The sequence below is a fragment of the Siniperca chuatsi genome, linkage group LG16 (assembly GCF_020085105.1).
Source record: "Siniperca chuatsi isolate FFG_IHB_CAS linkage group LG16, ASM2008510v1, whole genome shotgun sequence".
NCBI lineage: Eukaryota > Metazoa > Chordata > Actinopteri > Centrarchiformes > Sinipercidae > Siniperca > Siniperca chuatsi.
Window position 1 is genome coordinate 25,817,472 of NC_058057.1, and position 23,611 is coordinate 25,841,082.

Consider the following 23,611-nt stretch of genomic DNA (forward strand, 5'->3'; position numbering starts at 1 on the left):
AAAAACAACAACTGAGTGTATATCAAAGCCACATTTCCGACTTCAGTGCCCCCCAGTGGTCGAATCAGAGAACACACCGTGGAGCCCGGTGGAGTCTGACCTGAAGGGTTTAAAACCATATTTTCTTCGGGATTGTCTAATTTTTCCACAAACAAGCACGTATGTCATCAGAAAGTTTTGGATGCCACAATCACATAACAATTCTAAAAGGGGCTTTAATTAAACAATAAATATTCAGCGTAACCACGACTTGCGAGCCGGCTTATTTGAAGTAAAAACAAAGCTGAACATTGCGTTCATACTTCTACTTCACTACATTTCAGAGAGAAATATTGTACTTTTTACTCCACATTTATCAACAGCTATAGTAGTTACTTTTCAGATTAAGATTTTATATATCTATCTATCTATCTATCTATATATATATATATTTCTATATATATATATATATATTTCTATATATATATATATTTATATATATATATATAATATATATATTTCTATATATATATATTTCTATATATATCTATATTTCTATATAGATATCTATATCTCTATTTGTCTCTCTATATAGATATATATATTTAAGCTATCTCTTGTAAACATCAGATCTGCTCTGCTGCTGTTGCTGTGCTCACAGTTTTGCAATGAGCAGAAGCATTGCAGCAGTGAGCTCAACTTCAACTTCACTTGCAGATAATTCAAATGACAGAGAGACGGACACACTGTTGGTTTTGGTCGTTTCGTGGGATTTCTTGGACACTAACAAACATACAGAATAACTCCAGTCTTATCATTTCATTGATATGAATGAATGAGTGAATGGGAAGGAACTGGGACCAGTTCCATGTCAGGTCCCAGGAGGTGTGGCCGCTAGAGGGGGCGTCACATCACCTCAGTGAGTCCTCCATCCATCCCTCCACCTCCACCTCCACCTCCACCTCCCCTTAGTGTGGATTTATAGGTCGGTGGATTTTTCTAAGTTTCAGGAGCCAGGTGGTCTGGACGCCCCCCCCCCTTCGCCCTCCTGGTTGGAGTGGTTGCCTTTTCAAGAAGCGTTCAGGGGCCCCAGCTGCTTGGCCTAATGCTCCTTCAGAGAGCCGAGGATTAAACTGAGGGGAGGCAGGCAGAGAGTCTGCAGAGGGGAAATGAAAGGAAACGATGAGACAGGAAACGTAAAGGGCTCCAGCCTCAGTCAGAGACATGAGGCGACGACACAGGTGGTTTCACCTGAGGACCAGGTTTGGAGAAAAACAAAGAAATTGAATAAAAAGAGACATTTTCAGGGTTGAAGACAAAGTGTTGCAGTCCAGGTTTCACAGGTCAGCTCACTGCTTATTTCACATGAGAGACATTTTCCATCTGTCCTCTTCTTCTCTGGTTTGAAGTGAGCACGCACCAATCAGAATTTAGTAACATTTGTTTTTTTTTTAAACTTTGACTGCTGCTTATGTAGTCATGAATATATAATGCTATAGAGAAACAAGATGCAACTGCAGGCCGGATGGAAGTGTGCCCCAAATGTCATGCAGTATTAGTTTTTCCAGTCTGAAGCAAAGTGCTGGCGGACCGACCGCCACTTTGTATTTTAGTTACTGCAAATGTCAAAACGTGCCGAAGGCCGCACGCATGCGCACACCGACTGGAGTAGAATTTCATTCACTTCCTTCCTGAATCTGACAGTTCTGCCGGCTCGCGCTGGGGTTTGCCCGTAATCAGGAAAAAGTGCTTTAAAGCATTAAAGCAGTGCAGCGTCCCTGTGGCTGCTGTGCTGTTATATATTCTGTCATCAGATTATTATTCCTCGTGCATTAATGTAAAGCAGGATGTTGCTGCTGCAGCTGGTGGAGCTGGAGCTCATGTTGAACCGGTTTGTATCGGACTGCAGCTGATGATGCTTTTCTCGATTGATCGATCGGTTTGGAAAACGGTGAGAAACGACGACCCAGAGCCCAAAGTGACGCCTTCACCGTGTTCAGTCCAAAGCTCGACGTTATTAACATTCAAATTATTAAAATCATTCAAAGGAAAAAGCAGCAAATCTGCACATCTGAGAAGCTGCAGCCAGGAAGTGTTTTTACCTGAAAAATGACAAATGATCAAAATAGTTGCCAATTAATTTTCTGTCAATCTATTAATTGATAATTCGACTAATCGTTTCAGCTGTACTTGTATAAACTGTCGTTTAATTTGCAACATCACATCTTAGAAACTTTTCATATGTTTTGTGCAGAAATCTGAATTTGTAAAGTAACTAAAGCTGTCAGATAAATGTGGTGGAGTAAAAAGTTCAGTATTTCCCTCTGAGATGTGGCGCAGTGGAAGAAGAAGGTGGAAAAGGCTGGAGTAAAGTACAAGTACCTCAAGCTTGTACTTTAGCACAGTACTTGAGTAAATGTACTCAGTTACATTCCACCTCTGGAGACAGAGAGGTGTTGTCATTTGTGGCTCATTAGTTTGCTTTTGCTGGAGAAAAGAGAGAAACAATGAGTTACTGTAACGTTGTTCAGCCTGTTGACTCAGATAAAGTGAATGTATACGAAGCTGGAGCTGAGATAATGAGGCCTAAAGAAACCTTTGTTTTCTTCTAACAAATCCAGGAAAACTTGAAAGATTCATTTCAGAAATTCTGATGAACTTTCTCCTTCAGTGCTGCTTTTTCATGTGACTTAAACAGCTGATGAAAAAAAAAAAAGGATCAGGTCAGACCTAAAAAAAACCCCCAAGAATCACCCAATGAGACCAAGAGTTTTCATTTCAAGTGACTGAGAGGAAAGCCCTGCAGTCGCTGGAGGAGCTGAGCACGAGCTCGATGCAGAAAACGGGATTTTCTTTTGACATCTTCAAACATCATTTCGTGCTGCAGCAGCCGGTTCAGTCGCAAGTGAGAAACAGCCTGAAAATATCAAAAAGGAAGAGAACATCTCCCTGAAATGATCACTAGAGGTTGCATAAATACACATTTAAACTTTAACCATTAAACATAAACTACTGGTCACTTTTAAACTGACAGACAAAATCAATATCATGATATCTTCTTACATAGGCCTATAGGTATTTTTATCATATTTACTAAAGTATTCAAAATCACACAGAAACAGCTTGAACTCATGTTTGTCCCCTTTTTGTGGTTCACAAGAACAAAAAAATAAAATAAATAAATCAAGAATTCCTAATAAGATTAAAGTCTAAAGTCGTAGAAAAAGGTATGTGAGCTCTCAGCTTTATTCTGGAATAAAAAAGGTTCAGATTTACAGTATTTTCACAAGAAACAGCGACCAAACCCGCGTATTATTTGTGTATAACACTGCAGGGTTTTAAATAAAGTTGAATTTAGATTCCTTGTTTGAAGACATTTTGAATGCTGAAATATTTAAATGAGATCATAAAATCTGACAACAGAAGTGAACATGATAGCTCACATCCTTCCTTGTGGCGGTTAAAGTAGATCTGTCTGAGGCCGAGGACGCTGCTGCCTTGGACTTGAAACCACTTTTCTTCTCTGATTAGTTTTTTTATATATATATATATATATATATATATATATATATATATATATCGATTAGAAGAAGAGAGTTCACTCACCTTCAGAAACGGAGGGCATCCGTCTTTACAGAGTGGAGGAGCTTCAGACGGATGTAAATCAGAAGATGGAGCCTTTTAAAGGGAACAAAGACGAGAATGTTTCTCTGCGAGCAGAAGAAAGATTTCTCCTCTTTGTGCTCGCTCTGTTTCTTATTTAGAGCTATTTCCTCTCTGGTTATTTTAATAGAAAATCAGACTGCAGGCGGGGACACCAGAGTCTGGACTGGCTCCACAGAAAGACATGGAGGTCCAGGTTCTTGGTGTTTTGGTCTGCAAGGGATCTGTGGCTTTGAGGTTAAGAATAGGAAGTTCACACTTAAAGTGTGAAAGTGGAAACTGCAGAGGTCCGTTAAGAGTTTAAATGAAAAATCTAGACTTTTAAAAAGAAGAATAAGGTCAAAACCACGTCTAACTAACCAACAACTCATGAATAAAACTAGAGTCATCTGAAAATAAAAAGACTACAAACATCCCAGAGGGCCGTGACAGTCATGGCTTCCCATAAAACAAAAAGGTCTCCAGATTATTTGAACTTTGAAGTTTTCTTTGTTCAGTTACAGAGTCTGTGAAGTGTATTTCGGCCTGATCGCTGTTTCAGAGCCGCCTCCACGCTGCAGTGAGTAAAATCCTGGGGAGGAAATGCTGAAGGGTCTGTGGATTTGTTGTTTTGTTGGCATTAATGAAGCTTATTGTGTCTAAAATATTGGAACCTGCTCATAAAATAAAATAGTTTTTAAACTGAACGATGTAAACTTCCCCCAGGTTGCTAAAAAAAAACCCAAATTCACAATAAAGAAATAAACAAAAGATAATAAATAGTAATACGCCTAAGGGCACGGCCCTCAGTGGATCAGCACTGAGGATGCTGCTCATACTTTACTCGAGTATTTCCATTTCATGACACTTCTACTCCAGCTCAGAGGCAAATGTTGTACCGTTTACTTCTCTACATTCATCATTTGACAGCTTTAGTTACTTTACAAATTGAGATTTGATTTAAAAACAAAAACAAAACAAACATATGAAGAACTTTTGGAAAACATCAACAGAATATAAAAAATTGAGCCTAAACGATTCGGCAGTTAATCAAATAATTAATCAGCGCCTCTTTTGATTTAGCAGGGAAACATTTCGTAGCTTCAGCTCCTCGGTTTGCTGATTTTCTTTGTTTAAATGACAGAATAAACACTCTGAGCTCCGTTAAACTATAATATGAAATTAATGGATCGATCAAGAAAACAACCAGCAGATTAACACAGAATGGAAATAATCATTACTTGCAGCTGATTTAAAATAGTTAAAAGCACCTCATCCAACTACAAGAGAACCATGCAGCTTAAACATTAATGCAGGAGTTATAATACTCTAATAATCTACTACAGAATAGCATACTTTAGATATATATATATATATATATATATATATATATGGAACATTTTGAATGCAGGACTTTTACTTGTAGTGGAGTATTTTCACTGAGTGGTGTCAGTACTTTTATTTACTTAAGTAAAGAATCTGAATTCTTCCTCCACTGCTGGAGATATTAAAAGGAGCTTAAAGCTGATGGAGGAGATCAAAAACAGTAATAGTAAAGTCGCCATAAACTCACAGTACAGGAATATTATCCAAACAAAACAGACAAGATCATAAAAATAACTCCTTTAAGTGACACATTATAGTCCATACAATTTACCAGAATACCAGTCAGATCATGTGAAGTACAAACAGTTAATACCTGAGACGGTTAAAACACCTTCAAGTTCAGTTCAGTTAAGCACACTGAATATACCTTTATAATACAGGAAGTAAAAACACCCTTTAGTGTGATGAGGTGACCATCTACCTCATGTAAGGAGTGCCACACTGTTAGTCCTTCTAATGTAACTAACGGGGATCTAAAACAACGCTAATCAATAACCTATATGAATATTAGAGAATAATGGCATCACCACCCCTGAGGAGTCTGAGTTTGAAGACAAAAGTAGTGTGTAAACTTCCTGTAGAGAACCACAAACCTCCCTATCGATCCTCTAAGACAAATAAAACAAATCACTTTAACTCTCTAGGCACGCTGGGAAATATTATAGCCATATTATAACAGCTTTTAGTATCAATTAAACTGCCAATTAATCATTTAAGACACTATTAACTTACCACTTATTACATTAAATATATTATAAGCATAATATTAAGAGTTAAAAACATGTTTCAGTATAATGAATTCACCTTAAACTCATTCTAAACTACACAGACACACTATAAGTCCCTGTGGGAATATTATAACATTTAAAAAAAGCATTAAAACAGTAGTCTGTATAATAAACTACAGGATAAGTAAATAAACTTCAGAGTACCAGAGGCAACATATATAGGAGTATTATAGTGATATCATAAGAGATATCATAAGAGTTAAACTCATTATAAGCTACCACAGAGACATTATGCTGTAAGTCCCTATGGGAATAATATGATATAACATTTTTAAAAAGCATGAAGTCGTCATAAAGTAATTAAACAGTAAGAAAGATACATTATACTGTATAATACTGTAGTGATGACATTAGAAGCCTCAGAGGCTCCAGGTAGAATATTATAGTGACATCTTGAGAATATAATAAGAATTAAAAGGCCTTTCAGTTCGAATTAATTCACCATAAACTTATAATAAACTGCCTTCAGGATTAAATCCAGCATCTGTAAACACCCTCAGCTCGCTGCAGATCCACATTAAAGTAAAGCTGTACTCTCCGGTGTCTCCCGTCCATCTGGTCCCGGTGGGCGGCCTCTCTCACGGGCTGCGGCAGCAGCAGCTCTGAGCCGGGGTGAAGCTCCGGTCTGGTCCCGGTGCCTCCTGCAGCTGAACGGTTCACCGGAGAGCAAAAGCGAAGACTCGGTTTTAATCCGCCGCCGGAGAGGACGTGAAGTGACGTGACGCAGCAGGCCAGCAGGCGATTGGCTGCTCGGACTGTTTCCACTGAAGTGAGCCGAAGCTGCGCGTTTTTCCAGGTGCGTTATTAATGCACGAGGAGCCTGCAGGAAACACCGCGGGGTGACACAGTTTAACATCAGGCGGAAACGTTTAAATACAGCCCACTTCAAATCCAGAGCAGAAAAATGATTCAAGTCATTCAATTCATAATTAAAGTAGGAATAAAGTCCAAAATCCTGCAGAATCAACGAACTGTTCTCAGATTAAAGTCATCATTCGGTTGCTCTCATCTCCTGTTTTCTGTGTACCTTATATTATATTTGACTTTGGTTAATGAGTTTTGAGATATCACTTATTTGTTTTCTCTGCGGCTCAACAAACTTGTAACTCCACCCCAATAACTTTATCTAAATCGACAAATAAAGAAAATAAAGAATTTCGGGAGAACCTTTTAAAAGTTTTTCTTTTACTTGAATTTAATTTAATTTGGATTTAATTTAAACGTTAAGAATGAGACAGACATACATATCGAAAGTAAATAAGGAGCCTATAACATTTAGAATAAATTATCATAAATTAATAATTAGTAAGTAACAGGTTAAGTAAACCAAACAGAAACAGAGAAATACATGAACGGTGGCACGTTAAAACACTATCAGCTGTTTGGTTTTATTTACTATGCACAGCCAGCAATAAATATAAGCTAAATCAATATTTACAAATATATTATAAAATACTAATTTGCTTGACTGAGCAGTCACTGAGTCCTGGTGTCACAATATTGTCACGTCTGAAGTTTAACTCTGGATGTGCTGTGCAGAACAAAAAAAAAAAAGAAGGAAAAAATGAAATGAAACTTTGTGTAAAGTCGGTACCCGTATCAGGAAACTGATAGCGCGCACACGCACGCACGCACACACACACACACACACACACACACACACACACACACACAGTAATGAACAGCTTGAACCTGCGTTTCCAAAGAGTGAAAGTTCCCAAAATGTAAATAAATAATCACGTGCAGGAACATATTTAGCTTTTATATAAATGTAATATCAGTAACAATCGTCCCCTGACACCTGACAGGTGATTCCAGCTGGTTTAAGACCAGTTTACTGACAACATTAAATGGGATCACTTCAACGAGAAAGTGCATTTGAACCAGCAGAGAGTGAATTTCATCTGTGAGTTTAAAGGAATTCGTTTTTTGGTGCCTCCGCGTTCCTGTTCGGGTCGAACCTTGTGAACCAAACAGCATCCGCAGCAGAAGAAAGTAGGTCCAAACCATTTTCTCCGTTTGCCTCTGTAATGTCAACTGCCATTGTTGGCCGCCGACTGTGCGCGCGTCGCTCCGCCCCTCCGTGTGTTGGAGTCTGAATCCAGCGGGATAAGGGCAACTCGTCTCCTCCTGCAGCCGATCAGCTGGACTTCTTCCCAGGGAGGCAGAAGAAGCAAGAAGCCGGAGGGAGGGAGGGGGACGCAGGCAGAGAGCCGCCGGACAGACCCGACCGCATCCAGCCAGAGCACGGGTGGCCACACCATGTCCTTCAGCCCAAAGCACTCCACCCCCTTCTCAGTCACCGACATTTTGAGCCCGATGGAGGACAGCTACCGGAGGTTTGGAGGTATGGATCCCGCCGCGGGGAGTCTCGGGTCCCAGCTGGGCGCCTACCGGCAGCAGCAGGTCTCCCAGCCCGGCATGCAGCATCAGCAGCAGCCTCCTCATCTTCACCACCACCACCACCACCACCATCACCTGTCCTCCTCCTCTTCATCCTCATCCTCCTCCTCTTCCTCAGCCACCGCAGCAGCCGCTCTGGGACACGGTGGGCCCTATCATGTGCCCCACGGGGTGCCACAGTTCTCCGGGGCCGTCAGCGGATTCTGCAACGGCGGCATCGGGAACGTCGGAGACCTGCCGTCCTACCAGGAGACGGTGAGGAGCGGAGGGGCGGCAGCGGCGTGGTACAGCAGCCCGGAGCCCAGATACCCGACAAGTAAGAGCAGCTTCAGTGAAAAGTTTGGTTTTTGAAATCTGAGACGTTTTAAAAAGGAGAGAAAATGTGACCTGGACATCCGGCCTGCTTTTACGCACGATGGAAAAATTGTGTATGAATTTACTAAACGATGAGAATAAAGAGATCTTTTACTGTTTTATGCTTTCTAAATTTCCACTAGCATCACTGTTATCTTCCTCTATAAGGACTTGAAACGGGCCTTCTCAGTTTAGTGACTTTAAATCACTTTATATTTGATACGTTTAGTTATTTAAAAGTATTATCTGTAATAACTTAGGAACATTTTTAATCACCATATAGTGACCAAAGTGTTCATGGCCCTCCACAGTGTCTTTAATTGATTTAAAAAGGCATCAATGTAGGTTTTTTATATTAATGAATAGCTCATATTTATACTTTGATAACGAGATATAACCCTAAAATTAAATAGAAGCATATATAGTAAAAAGCAAGACGTTTACTTGTTTTCCACTAAACTTTTCGGTTTATTAAATTTTTTAAACGAAATAATGTTTCTAATTTTGTTAATGTCTTTATAAAATGTATCAGTATGTTGCTAGAAAATAACCATACAGGTAATATAATCATTTCTGGTGATAAATTGAGGATGTGATTAATGATGTCGAATGTTTTCTTTGTATTTAAACATTGATCATTGCTTTTCCCGCTAAGTTTCCAGATTCATGGGCCCCTCCGCCGGGATGAACATGTCCGGGATGGTGGGCAGCTTGGCCGGGATGGACTCCACCGCCAAGTCCATGGTGACGCTGCACACCGCGCCGCGGAGGAAGCGCCGGGTGCTCTTCTCACAGGCGCAGGTGTACGAACTGGAGCGGCGCTTCAAGCAGCAGAAGTACCTGTCCGCCCCGGAGAGGGAGCACCTGGCCGGACTGATCCACCTGACCCCGAACCAGGTCAAGATCTGGTTCCAGAACCACCGCTACAAGCTGAAGCGGCAGGCCAAGGACAAGACCACGCAGCAGCTGCAACAGGACGGAAGCAGCGGTGGAGGTGGAGGAGGAAGCGGTGAAGGTCTGTGCGCAACGACCCACCGCTCCTCCTCCGTGTCCCCGGTCCTCTCCAAGAACGGTAAGGCCTGCCGGAACGACTCCAGCGGCTCCAACCAGACCGGAAACCGACAGAGCAGCTCGGGGGAGGCCATGACGGCGACCCCGCAGCAGCAGGTGAACCAGCTGTCGTCCACAGACGAGCTGGAGGATTTGTCCCAAAGTCCGCCGATGGGATTGCACGGTCAGATCAACATGACGCAGACGGACGCGGCGCTAATCGAGTACACACACAGCATGATCGGCTCCAATTTACTGTACGGGAGAACTTGGTAGGGATACCGGGAGGAGGACAAACGGGATCGGGCCTTGGGGCATCATTCCCGGGTTGGATTTTTGGGAGAACCGGCTGGAGGACAAAAGCAAGCACCGGACTTTCCGTGCGTAAAGTTCTGGTTCCTTTACGCACACAGAGACTCAAGAGACACTCAGTGGTTTTGAGCAATAAGGTGCAAAACAGCCTGTATATTAGAGCCTCGAACCTGGTCTGAATGTTGCTAAAAATGTATTTTCTCCCTCTTCAAAACGAAATGTGTCTTTTTTTGTAACTGACAGATGTGACTGCTGCTGCATTTAAGCCCACGAAACAAAACCACGAAATTGAATTTGAGGAGATTCCGGCTGAGGCACGCTCACCGTGCTTCCCATTCATTTGTAAGGCAAATTAAATTATTGCAGGTTTAAATATAAAGTTAACTCAACCTGAAGCAATAGAGGAAACTCCTCCCGGACGGAACTGCAGCTGTTTATCCGTTCGGATTTAAACGAATTGAGAAATATTTTCATTGGAAGTAAAGTCATTAAATATTCTTTGTTACGGCTGATTTTAATTTGTTTCCAGTGTTGAATAAATGCTATTTTCATGTTGGACATTTCAATGTAGCCTATTTTGTGAAAGCAAAACATTTTTTTTCCAAATGGAGCAATGACAACTATTTTAATTTACAGCGGGCTTGATCCGGACGGAATGTGGATATAAACGGTGGTTTGCTGCGCCACTGTGAGCTTAAATATACCGGAATATTCACCAGAAAATGCTTAATGCTTCAGATATTCGGCAGTAAAACTCGCTGCAGTTAAATCTAAATCCTTTTATTTAGTGAAGAAATCTATTCTTTTGGGAGATTTATTCAAAATAAGTGACTTTTAAAGCGTGATTGCTTTTTAATTTAAGTAAAATGTAAGTGTGAATCAAACCATTTTTTAAAAAGAAGCATTTCTTTTACCTGAAGACAGAGTGAGATGATTATTGTCAGACAAATATAATCCCAACATCACAGTTTTATTTCACATGTTTTGTTTGTTTTAAAAACACATGGACCACTTTGGAGAGATTCCTCTCAAAAATAAACACAGTGGGACACTTTGTCCTCGACTCACTTGTATTTTTACAAGTTTTACAGGCCATTCATCTTAAAAATCACAGGTTACACAACTGTTTTTGTATGTCGAATAAAAAGGAAAAACACAAATTTAATTTACAAGAAGACAATAAAATGAAAAAAGATGACATGTCTCCCCTAAAAATAGTCCCCCCCCCCCTCCTCAAAGTCCCAAAGTCCAACATTACTTTGAGTTTATTTCCAGTTGTATCTTCTGGACGGAGGAGGAGCGGGGTAACCTCTGCCAGAGCTGTAGCCCTGAAAGACAAAATAATAAAGTTACAACGAGTTCTACATTTAAATTTAAATCCATTTTAAATATTACCACAGCGATTACAGATATCTACCAAAAAATGTAATAAAATAGTCACAAGCTCGTCCAAGTTCGGTAACTGTATCAGTGTAATTTAATCAGTTTATCAGTAACAGTGATTTGACTTGTTTTTTCTTCTTTTCTTTGTGGGAAACAAACTCACATTTCCTCCACATGGATCAAATATTAAGATCATTTTAAGATCCCAACATTCAAATCCACAGACTTGAAAACAAATGTTTTTATACTGAAAAATAAAAAAAACTTGAATTAACTGGCTCTAATATCCTGACAAGAAAACAAAAGACCACATATTGGTGTTTTATTTGTATATTTTCACGTCGTGTTTCCTGAGTTTCATGACCTCCCAGATTTTAAAAAATAAAACCAACCCAACAGGAATTAACACCTTGGTCAAAATTAATTTTTTTTTTTTTTAAATGTTTAATTTTGTCCATTGGACAAACTTCATTAATAGGTCAGTTTACACAAACTACATCATTGGAACTACTTCCCACTGAAGAAATAGTCCTTATTAAAACCACTGACAGTGAAGTCTGTGGATGATTCAGATTAACATGGACATTGTTTCTAGAAAGGCATGTTGCTGTATTTTAAAATTTTGTGAGCATCACAAACTTCCATTCACCTCCATTGGTTTGGACAAATAAAACCAAAACCTATCTGCAGGGATAGATACCACTGCAGGTAAGTGAGGAAATAAAAACAGACTGTTCAGTTTTAGCTCAATTAACCAAACCAAACTGAAATGTTTGAATTTGATATTTTAAAAACACTGAACTTCCTCTCAGTCTCGTCAGTTTTTTTTAAAGTTTGAATCAAAGCAGAAGATTGAGACTGCTCCATTTTATCTGAGAAAAAGAAACTACTGACACAACTTCCATTCTAAACCTTTTTAACTTGCCAAATTTGAATGCTAACTATTTCTTCTTCTTCAAAAAAGAAGAAAGAAAGTAGCTGTTGACGAATCAGAAGACAGTCTGCATGTGTTGATTCAAAATGTTTCTGTCAGTTTTAGTGTCTGATGAAGGTCAAATGATGTTTGAAATATCTTGAAATGTCAAAATGAGTTCAGATTTAAGAAAACCCTGAGTGGATAATGGAGCAGAAACACTTAGTCGATTAATTGATCAGTTGATTAACAGAAAGTAAAATGGCAACAATTTTTGATAATCGCTTCATCATTTAAGTCATTTATGAAGCAAAAATCTAAACATCACATGTGAGGATTTGATGCTTTACATGATTTCTCTGTAGACTGAGCATCTTTTGGATTTCAGACCATCAGTGGGACAAAACAAGCAATTTGAAGACTTCACACACGACATTTTTTACAATCTCCTGAAATTTTACAGGCCAAACAATTAACAAAAAATAATTGACAGATTTATGTTATATAATATTTTCGTTGTGGATTTATCTAGCAAAAAGTATCAGACTTAAAAAACTGTTTAAAAGCAACTTTACACCAGCTGATGCTCTTCTAGCTCTTCAAAATGTAAAAACAGGATTCGAATTTAAACCACCTCAAATCGCCTCAAAGGAATTTAATTCATTTCAAAACCAGTTGAGTGAACTGGACAAAAACTTTTCAGCATCATCAGCACATCGACAGCCAATCAGATTCTTCTGGTTTTGATTCATGACTCGCAGCTGACCGGAACATCCAAACTGGACGAACACGAAACTTCAGCTCTTTACAACTTTTATTAATAAGACGACAGGAAATAAAAGGTCAAAATGTTTTGAGTGACTGAAGCTCTGAAGTCGTTTTACTGAACTTTTCTGGTCTGTAAATACGACATGTCCACTTTGAGACTTTAACTCGGCCCACAGCTCGGCAGAACAGACTGACGTTTTTGTCTCTCCGTCAGATTGAAAGTATGTACCTGTTGCTGTTGTCCCCGGTTGTCCCTGCGATCGTTCCAGTCGTCTCTACGTTGATCGTAGCGCTGCTGGTAGCTGCCAGGCCCCGCCCCTCCCCGTCCGCGGGTCATGTTCTGCTGGTACGACGACTGCTGCGACTGCGCGGCCCGATCCCAACCGTGACCCCCGCCTCCGTACTGCTGCTGCTGCCTGAAGACACGAACGCATCAAATCTGTTAGCTTGTGAAAAAGCAATGTTAAGTACACTCTGTAACAAGGTCTTACATGAATACATATATTTTCTAACATGTCGAACTCCCGGTTTCTTCTGTCTGAAGTGGAAATAAAGACCTTGGAAGAAGATGAGGCACCTGCACTGAAAATTAACTGCTGCTGAAAACTCAAACATTCCTGAATCTGTTACTGCAGTTAGGAAGCACAAAATACTATCTCGGATATTTCAGGTAATCTCAGTGTGAAGTTAGACATTTTCCACAGGTTATAACAGGCAAATTCACAAGAACAAGGCCATTATTAAGTGGTACAGCATGTTGACATAATCACCTTTTAATTAATTTCTGCTGAATATGAGCTTTTACTCAAAAAGGTTACACGTTGTTGGCTGGACAGTGTCATCCAGTGTGCATTAAAAGGACCAAAAGTGCATGAATTAAAACCAGAGACAGTTTTTGGTTTAATGCTCGGCCAGATTGTAGTTTGTTTTGTATATATATATATATATATATATATATATATATTTAAATACAGAAACCAAGAGCTCTGCCTTCATTCGTCGGGCTGAGTATCGTTCAAACAATATTCAATATTAGTACCAAAACAATACCTGAGTTTTGGTTTTCATTTGAGTAATATAAACACGTGGTTCCATGTAATAAAACGTGCCAAACTTCAGTATTTAATGATGTTTCGAGACATACAGACATAAAAGAACTAAAGGTGAAACAATTAGTTGATCAATAGAAAAATAATCGGCAACAATTTTGAAAATCGATTCATCGGTTCAGTACTTTTTCGAGCAAAAATAGTAAAAAAGCTCCAAACATTCTCTGATTGCGGCTTCTCCAATGTGAGAACTTGTTTCATATTATAGTAAACTGAATATCTTTGGGTTTGTGGACTGTTGGTCAAAGACGTCAACTTGTACTCTGGGAAACTGACATTTTTCTTTATTTTCTGACGAAAAAACCCCCAAAAACATCTGCAGATTAATTGATTTAAAAATTTCTCTAAAAAGAACTGTGCCTACATAAAATACAGTTTAAACTGAGCAAAGTTAAGATTAAATCAGGATATGTTTGAAGGCATTCGATGCCAACTTTCCTTACTTGACTAAGTTAACATTTGTCCTCAACTCAACAAGTCCTGAGGTTCTATTTTATACATAAAAACAAACAAAAACAGGTCTGATTTGACCACTTTAGAAGTTTAGAGTTATTCATGTTATGGGGAATTTCCAGCCAACAGATAAAAAAGCTGGACTTTCAGATAAAAAAAATAATAAAAAGAAGCCTTTAACTCTGCTTTGAAGTGACCTCCCTAAAATCCCCATCGACTGGCGTTTACGGAGGGATCGAGCTCTCAAACAGATAAAACCGCCTCTCCTCTCAGATGACTTAGCATCGATTCACATGAAAGAACAGAGTATGAAATGAAGCATATTCACATATGGCTCGGATTGCCCTCATCCCTGAAATGAGGCGGCCGCATTGCGTCCGTGGGACCGAGTGAAGAGTCGGCACGCCACGGCCCTCCAAACCACCACCGGACAATGTGTCAATCCAACAGTGATATTAAAAGTCTCTTCTTTGTAACAATGAAGAGAGAAGAAACTAAAGCAGCAGCCCCATCCCTCATTACTGAACCATGTCACACTCTGGCCAGTGCCGGACTTAACCGAGCGCTGGAATCCATAATCCCCTCTCTCCAAGTTCCTCCTGCATTTCATTTGGTCCGGTCCTGAGTAGTTAAAGAAACTGTTTTCAGTCGCCGCTAATAACTACTGACCTGAGGTGACACCGAGCCACAATGGGCCTGAAAAGTTGAACCAGAGAACCTGATTAGGACTTTGGAGAGGTCTGGAGCCAGAATCAATAGCCGGACATGTGCGGCCGCGGAGCAGGGAACGACGCAGCCTCCAACAGCATTAGTGATGCCTCATTAAGTTGCACAAACCTCCTCGAGAGAAATTTGTTTTAGAGCGACGGGGAAAAATCTTAATTCAGCAGCAGCAACAAAGCCCCCCGACGGAGGAAGGCAGAGCGCTGGTGTAGAAAGGCTGGAAATCAGCGGGGGGATTTAGACGGAGACGAGCTACAATAACCAGAAACCAGGGCCTTAATATGTTTAATGCACATGAGTTCTACATGTGATTGTAAAAAGGAAATGTACAGATGGACGTTTGAGGAAACGGATGCAACATTTTTAACATTAATTAGTCACTATATCAAACCAAGTGACTTGTGGTCGATAAAGTCCTTGGCTGACAAGGTAACAAAGAGATAGAATGAAAACAAATGTAATTCCCTAGTTTCAGTGTTTATATCCAACTTAACTACATGAACAGAAAAAAAGTAAATGCCAGCACGCTAACCGTGAACTTCACTTCCCATGACGACCAGAAAACGCAGATTTAAAATAAGCAGACAAACCAGCCGACTCACCTTGGATATTGGGGCTGCTGGTAGGAGGGAGGCGCTCCCAGCAAACTGTTCTGCCTGGAATCTGCGGAGAACAAAAGACAACATGTTCAGAAGTGGTTCTGCTGAGTTAAGTTTGAAGTTTTAGAAGCAGAGAGCTCAGTCCTCTGAGGAAAGTCGACAATTTGTCCTAAATTTAACCTGCATCTGACCGCTTTTAATACAATATGGAACCAGCAGCACAGAGCAGGTTGTTGTTGTTAGCTGCTATTTTTCGGTTTTACCTCAAACTTTAACATGTGATTCAGTTTAAATACTCAACAGGATCATAAAAAAAGAGAAATATTTCACATTCACATCGTCTGAGTCGACTTTATTGAGTTAAAGTGTGATGAAACCTGAGAAAACCCTCCGGTTTCATTTTTACAAGCCAAAACTAGAAGGATTTGACATTAAACATGGACACTAATTAACCCAATTCAAGTCAGCTTTAACACTGAAGATTAAAAAAAGAAAGAGAAATACCAACTATTTCATTTCTGTCATGGATACAGAACGAATCATTTGTCATGATGAAATTAAGCTCTTGCAAACGTTGAAACGCGGGCTGTGGAGGTGGAGGGTGGAGGGGGGCAGTGGCAGATGAGGGAGAGCCAGAGCGCCACATTTGCATTTTTTGTTCAGAAAATGAAATAAGCATTCAGCCGGCAGCATTGTGGACGCCTCAAGTACTCTGGTTCCATCGCTGCAAGCCCTTCACAAAGACACACTTAAAAAAAAAAAAAAAAAGAGGAGCTAACGGCTTCTTCCAGATTCACTGTTGCCAAGGCGATGACCAGCTGCGAGCCGCGGACTTGTTTGTTTATAGGGGCAGGCCTGCTGAGTGGCTCAGCTCAGGGTGGGTGAAGGGTGCCATGAAAAGGACCTGGAGACTCACATTTACAAACCTGGGAAGGAGTCGGTGTAAAAATTAGGATTCAACCGAAACAAGCTCACAGAAGCCGATCCTGAAGTTTCTGGATTACAGCTGGTGATACAGAGCCGGGGCAGGGTTTTAGTTTATCATCAGGCTGTGACCAAAAATGTATCATCTATATATTTTAAATTTTTTTTATTTACAACTAGAGATGCAACTAATTATTATTTTCATTATCGATTAATCGGTTTAGAGCTGTAAAAATTAGATTAATTAGTCGATCAGCAGAAAAGCAATTTTTCAAGCAAATATTGCAATAATGATCTGGTTACAGCTTCTCAAATTTGAATATTTGCTGGTTTTCCTCGTACAGTCAGGTTGCCATCCAAATGTAGCGCACATTTAAAATGAGTTTCCAGAAAATCTGCAAAAGAAAATGTGAATTAATGCGCATTTCCGTCCACTTATGTGAATATTAGGAGTTGAGCGCATCGAGACAAACAGTAGGTGGCGCTAATTCTTCTGTCAGGTGCCATTCATTCATTACAGAGGAAGAGGACACAACAAGATGATGTAATTAAAAGAGCTCCAGGTAAACAATAGAAAACACGGTGGAAATATGGCATTTCTGTTAGGTTCATGTATTAATGTGAGGAAGGTTAGTCTCCTCATCGCTCCACACAGATCTAAAAAAAAAAATCAAAGTACACGTCAAATAAATTTTTCCTAAAGATGGTTTCTGTCAGTTTAGGTAGTTCTTATCACACTGATGTATGTATTGTTAATTTTTCTGATAAGTTTGGTTCTAATTAGTCATTTGATGCTATAAAAAGCGGGGTTCACGTCATGATTGACAGCTGAGGCCGGGTGTGTGGGCGGGACCTCGATACCGCAGCTCCAACCCCGATCACCACTGCGCAGACTCTGGCTCCAAATGACGTCACCAGCGCAAGATGGCAGCTCCCGTATCCGGGATGTTTTGGCTTCATTTTCGTACATTGGGAGGAAGTGGAGACACGTTGCCCATCTTTATATACACAGCCTACGTGCAGCCCTAATATTGCTTTTGCTTTGTTCTGTAAAATGGCCGAATTGATTATTTCATCCAGCAGCTCACAACTCAAAGAGACTCAATTTACAATCATGAAAAAGAGAGGAACAAATCATTTGAAAAACTTGAACCAGCAAATATTTGCAGAGAGTGTGGGCGTCCTGGTGGCTGACCATGGAACCGTAACATCGCCAGTTTGAGTGCGACCAGGGACTGTTGTTGCATGTCATAACTCCTCTTTCTCCCCTCATTTCCTGTCAACTCTCTACTTTTACCTTTATTTGATAGTGAAAAGGTACGGTTATCCCCATATTTAAACGATATCTCGTCTGCCCCTCTCCATGCCGGCCAGCTTCCGAGCGTGGCCGTTTTGATTTCCAACACGCCATACGAACCAGTTCTTTTCTAGTATAACCCGGCCTTTACTTTCCATATTTCATGGAAACTACCATCCCAGCTCATCGACATCAAGAAATATGTGTTTATATGATCTGAAAGATTGTATTTTAAATATGATGATATTTAGTTTTTAATGGATGAAGAAATGAAGGTGATGTGAAGAGGAAGCATGTGACTGGGTCTCCAAAGCACCTGGGAAAACTTTAACTGGACATGTTGCCATGAGCAAAATTACGTTTGTCCTGACTTCTAGCCTCGATACATTTTCAGTTTTTCATCCGGTTGGGAAATAACTGAAACTGAATCTGCTAAATGTTCTTTGTGAGGTGAGAGAACTGACGGTAACATCGGATTCTTACATTCCTCGACATGTTGTTATTCATACTGAAATCAGAAGGTGTTCTGGACAGTTCAGACATTCATGTCCCCTTCAGAAGCAATCCCTAAACTTTTCTTCTAGCGCCATCGTCAGCTCAACATTTTAATCAGTCCATTACTTTGGTTTATGACAAAATACCTGCAAAACTGTCATTCCCATCGGCCTCAGCTGTACTTTGTGTTTAGTGCTAATTAGCAAATGTTAGCACGCTCAACTAACATGAACATAATAAACATTATACGTGCTAAATGTTAGCATGCTAGCATTAGCATTTAGTTCGAAGCACAGTTCAAGTGCAGTCTCACAGAACTGCTAACATGGCTGTTTTTCTCTTATTCTACATGTTTCAAGTTGACCTTTTAAGTCCCCGAAGCAAACAGCTGATTTCATACAGACATTTAAAATCTGTAAATTCTTATTTTAATTTGTATGCTCCTAAAGCACCGAGTTTCAAACATCATTTGCTTCTTAGGACATAAACGCTTGAGCATCTAGACCATCATGGGACACAAATGCAAAACTGAAACTTGTTTTGGGATTAGGTATTTCCATACCGAAAACTGACTGAACCCGCTTAGTCAAAGAAGAAACTCTGGGCTACATTAGTGTCCTGTTGTAAATTTACATTAAACATACAGTATAGTAGATATTAAATGAAAAAAATAAGGATGAAATAAAATGTCACTGCAGGTTTACAGATCTTTGGTCTGAAAGGAACCTCGATCATGTTGGACCATCTGATAATTGATCTTTATTACAGGCCCAATATCGGGGAAAGTCTAAAACTTTGGGACACTAACGGGACACTGTTGAGCATTTTGGAGCCAAAACCATTAAAATGGAAGAAAAACCTGAAATAATCTGTTTATGACCTGATAACTTAAAGGGAAGTCAAGCAGGAAATATTCCACCAGTTCTCTGCTGACCGCTTCAAAAACTAGTAAAAGACACAATTACCAGCCAGCAGGCAGACTGCTGTCGGCACATTATCATTTTGTTTTTGTCATTCAGTTTTCATGTTTGATTATCTCCTCCACCAACAAACTTTAAGTGGACCACCCAGTTGGGCTCCAATTATAACTCCACAACACTCTGGTCTTCTTTTCCTCATCGCCAGCGATGCCTCAAAAGAGAGAATTACAAGTGGACACCTGTCAATCTCTTTAATTAACAATGATCTGAAAGTGTATAGACCTCCAGTCCGCGCCGGACAAAAGCCAACAAAGGATTACGCTTTAAATCCTTAAAACACGCTGTGTCCACTGTATTAATGCAGGGATTACAACTGTGCTAAACAACTAAACGTCTCTCTCCACCTCTTCTCAATTAGTTCAGCAACTGTTTGACTCAGCTCCCGTCCAGCCGGCTCAGGTTTGATAACAGAAGCAGGACAGCAACTTTTCTGTCCGCTGGACAAAGCAGACAGCCGGACTCCCAAAACGTCACCTGCCACTGCCGCTTCACAAGCCAAGAATCACCTTTAGAAAAGATTAAAACCTCTAACTGAAAGACAGCTGAAGGTGCTGTGGTTAAAATCAGAATAAGAACATTTTTCCGATATCGACATATATCGCGAAGAATCATTAGGACTCCCAGTACAAATACAAAATAAGCCAAACTTCTAAAAAGGCATCAGTGTTTAATTACATTGCAGCTGTAAAAGAACGCAGTTTAAAATTAGCTACATTTTTACTTAAATGAGGAACTGTCCAATCAACAATAATAGGCCAAAACAACTAAGAATGTGACAAAGAATTCAACACTATGGGCGCATTTTGTTAGGCGCTCAAAAAGTACGATATGAGCACATGATTATGATAATAAAGTCCACTAAAAGTCGATAAAGGAGAATATTGAGCTATTGTCAAGTCCTTGAATACCTTCTAAAGTAAAAGTTTCTGTTCAAGCCCCTGATGCACCATTTTAAAGCTGTATCTCTGAGGCTGCAGAGCTTCGCTCAGTGTGGGAGTATCAACACTAAGCACAAGCAAAATGCAGCTATATTTTCAACTGAGGCCTCAGTAAATTCATCTCTTGTGAGAAGAAACGACAACAATCTCCTGGATTGTTCAGAACACTAACTTTTAAGAAGCCCCAAAGTAAATCTAACATTTTAGAAGACATTTTTAAGACTTCTTTTGACATCAGAGAAAAGTTTTGTGAAAATACTGGCCTGCCAGCCAGTGTGAGCAGCTATTACGTGCAGTTGTTATTCTGAAGTGGTCGGAGGCTTATCAGCCACTGTGGCCGCTGGATGAATCCGTTACTTTGCTGCCCTGGTTAAAATTTGGTGTCACTGTGTGTCAAGCCAATAATGGCCACCAGCAGAGATTCTCCGGCTGGTTATTAAACACCAGCTGGTCTGGGTGCAGCGCACAAAGCCCCGCAGCATGTTTCAGAGGCAGCATGTTGACACATCACTGCAGGAGGTAGCAGTGCCGTCAAAGAGGGAAGTTAACTTTGGTTTCAATCCTCTTCAGAGCGCATCACACACCCAATCAAACGGGATCCTCCCGGATGCTTTTATCAGAGGGGGCCACTGTTTCCAGCGTAGCCACTCGACAGTCTCATTACCGGCCCAGGTCTCCCACAACGCTAATCAACAACCAACCCCCCAAAATCACAAAAGCCCAGGGAAGCAAAGCCTGCAGTGATTACTGGCCAAGCAGAGGATTGGCCCTGAGAAAGTGTTATCTGGACAAAAGCAAGCCTCTGGCCTCCTGCTGCAGGATAAGGCCTACTTGTCTGGATAATCACATTCCTAGGGATGCCAATATTGTAGTTGGCCCACGTTAAGTCCAGTTTTTACTATCAATGAAAAAATTCCCTGAGTCATTCGCGTTATTAAAAAAAAGTTGAATAATTCAGCTGAGAGTTAAAAATCTTTTATTGGACCAAAGTTGAGCATGTGACTGTCACTCGAGGAAACGTCAAAGGTTTAGAACTTTAAACAGACCAAAATCAGCAGAAATCAAATCTAATATCAGTGTTACCTTCAACAATGGCATTTCTGCTCCAGGTACTTGATATAATAAGCCTGATGTGATAAAAATGATCCTCTGTCACCAGAATCAGGCCGAGAACCACAGACGAGCCATGCCACACATTTACAAAGATTCCCATTTGTTAAAGTAACAATTTCCCCAACGATGATGGAAAAAATATAGAGCGAGAGAGAAAAAAAAAAAAATAATAATAATGTCATGGACCGCTAATTGGCAAGTTTCACATTAAGAACGAGCGGCAGAGGCCAGGGGAGGTGCTACTGCAATCCGGAGGAGCCAAAAACCCCCATCTGCATCAAGTGCCACCAGAATAGCTACAACTCCCCCGCACGCCATCAGTGGGCAGATGAGATTATTCATCTACTTGCAAATTGGCACATCAAAGTCAAACTGGAGAAGAGCTGGCAGAGGACCGCGGGGCCGAGGCCGGGGCCGAGCACAGGCCGTGATTAGGAGCTGAGAAAGAGATTGTGCCTCCATATGTGAGGAGCCGTTCAACCATCCCTCACGTGATGAACAAAGGGCAGCCATTTAATCACATACCAAAATTATTTGCGTCTTAAAGAGCGACAGTTTGGCATCTGTGTATACACAAGCAGCATGGATCGGGAGTTAGAGCGGTCGTCTGGTAATCGCAAGGTTCCTGGTTTGATCCCGACTCCTCCAGAGAGAGTGTCGAAGTGTCCTTGAGCAAGACACTGAACCCCTAACCGCTCCAGATGAGCCTTGCATGACAGCCTCTGCCATCAGTGTATGAATGTGTGTGTGAATGGGTGTTGGCATGTGTTGTAAAGCGCTTTGAGTGGTCGGTAGACTGCAGAAACGCTATATAAATGCAGTCCATTTACCACCCATTTATACAAAGTGTCCAATTTCCTCTGAGTGAAATAATAACAGTATCTGTTTGTCTTTTGTGTTGTTGTTTAGGCATTTAGACGACGCTGTTTGCTATAAACAAGCAGGCTCTGTGGCTCAAGGACACTTCGGCAGGTCACACAAGTGCCGATGAAGCGAGAGAGGGGATGCTGTGGGGCTCGATGGAGCTGATGTTGGGTTTATTCATTAGTTTTCCTGCATGATATAGTTTATAAAACCTTTTCAGAGGCAGAAAGCTGCATTTAATCTGCACATGATCTTTGTCTCAAACAAGAGATACGAACATGACTAGGGAAGTCCTGATCTGAGTCCTTCAACATCTGGTAACTGCCGATTCTGATCCGGTACTTATAAATACTTAAACGTTGATTAAATATGTATCTGACACATTGAAATAACAGCTGTAGATGCTTAATCTGACACCTTATTTTTAATGAGCTACTTTATCCAAATACTGGAGGTCCTGGTTCAAAACTATTAAAAGTTGATCAGCGAGAGAACGCAACTCCTGAAATTGATGTGACGCGATCCACTAGAGAGAAGACGTCTCACTCTGTTGGAGTTGTTGGAACTACAGAAACTCGGTCCACTGGCGGTTGTCCAGTGGTGTTACAGAGTGGAGGTTCTTCCCTCAGTAGTACAGACAGAGTCCAGACACCAGTTTGCAGAGTACATAAAAGTTAAATGTTGGCCTGCTATCAAGTTACTCACAAAATTCACATTAATTAGTGACATCTGACCTGAACTTTTTGTACACTTCTGCTATTTGTTACTGAGAAAGAGAGTCGTCTTTTTTTTCTATGTCCAAATACCTCTTTCAGGGGTCACCATGGAATAAAGAAAAAAAAAAAGAAAGTCTAAAAGTCTCTAAACTCTCTAAAATATCAGTTTAGAGAATTTACAGTTTTAAGAGTACGACACATATGGTGCCACAAAATCTCATTTCACTATACTTGAGTTCTGTTGTAAGTGCACTAGCAGTTTATTGGACAAAAACTAGGGAGTCTATTGACTGGTAACACAGGGTATTGACTGAAAGCACCAAATCACAATCAAAATTATATAATATTTTAACATTTTTCACTCAAGCAAAAACACTTAGAGTAACTCATGAACACATACTTCACAGTGACCTCTCTTTTCA

The 23,611-nt window shown here is 40.4% G+C and overlaps 2 protein-coding genes across 2 annotated transcripts in view; one reads left to right on the forward strand and one right to left on the reverse strand.

The window, feature by feature from the left end:
- The first annotated feature begins 7,453 nt into the window (after positions 1-7,453).
- On the forward strand, positions 7,454-10,480 carry nkx2.4b (NK2 homeobox 4b). Its single transcript, XM_044169234.1, has 2 exons — positions 7,454-8,514; positions 9,208-10,480. The coding sequence occupies exons 1-2, from the start codon at positions 8,058-8,060 to the stop codon at positions 9,876-9,878; spliced, it is 1,128 nt and encodes a 375-aa protein (XP_044025169.1). The 5' UTR covers positions 7,454-8,057; the 3' UTR covers positions 9,879-10,480.
- Positions 10,481-10,896: 416 nt separating this feature from the next.
- Positions 10,897-23,611, reverse strand: part of xrn2 (5'-3' exoribonuclease 2) — a 40,739-nt gene continuing 28,024 nt past the window's right edge. Inside the window, exons 29-31 of the mRNA XM_044169233.1 lie at positions 15,866-15,926; positions 13,208-13,394; positions 10,897-11,242 (exon numbers count right to left, since the gene is read on the reverse strand). Of these exons, the coding sequence (XP_044025168.1) occupies positions 11,180-11,242; positions 13,208-13,394; positions 15,866-15,926 (311 nt within the window). The 3' untranslated portion in view covers positions 10,897-11,179. The remainder of the gene's footprint in view (positions 11,243-13,207; positions 13,395-15,865; positions 15,927-23,611) is intronic.

Bases quoted from the DNA above. Each gene is read 5' to 3' on its own strand.
- nkx2.4b (XM_044169234.1), top strand. From the start codon at position 8,058: ATGTCCTTCAGCCCAAAGCACTCCACCCCCTTCTCAGTCACCGACATT. The intron at 8,515-9,207 runs GTAAGAGCAGCT...TTTCCCGCTAAG, and splicing joins GGAGCCCAGATACCCGACAA to TTTCCAGATTCATGGGCCCC.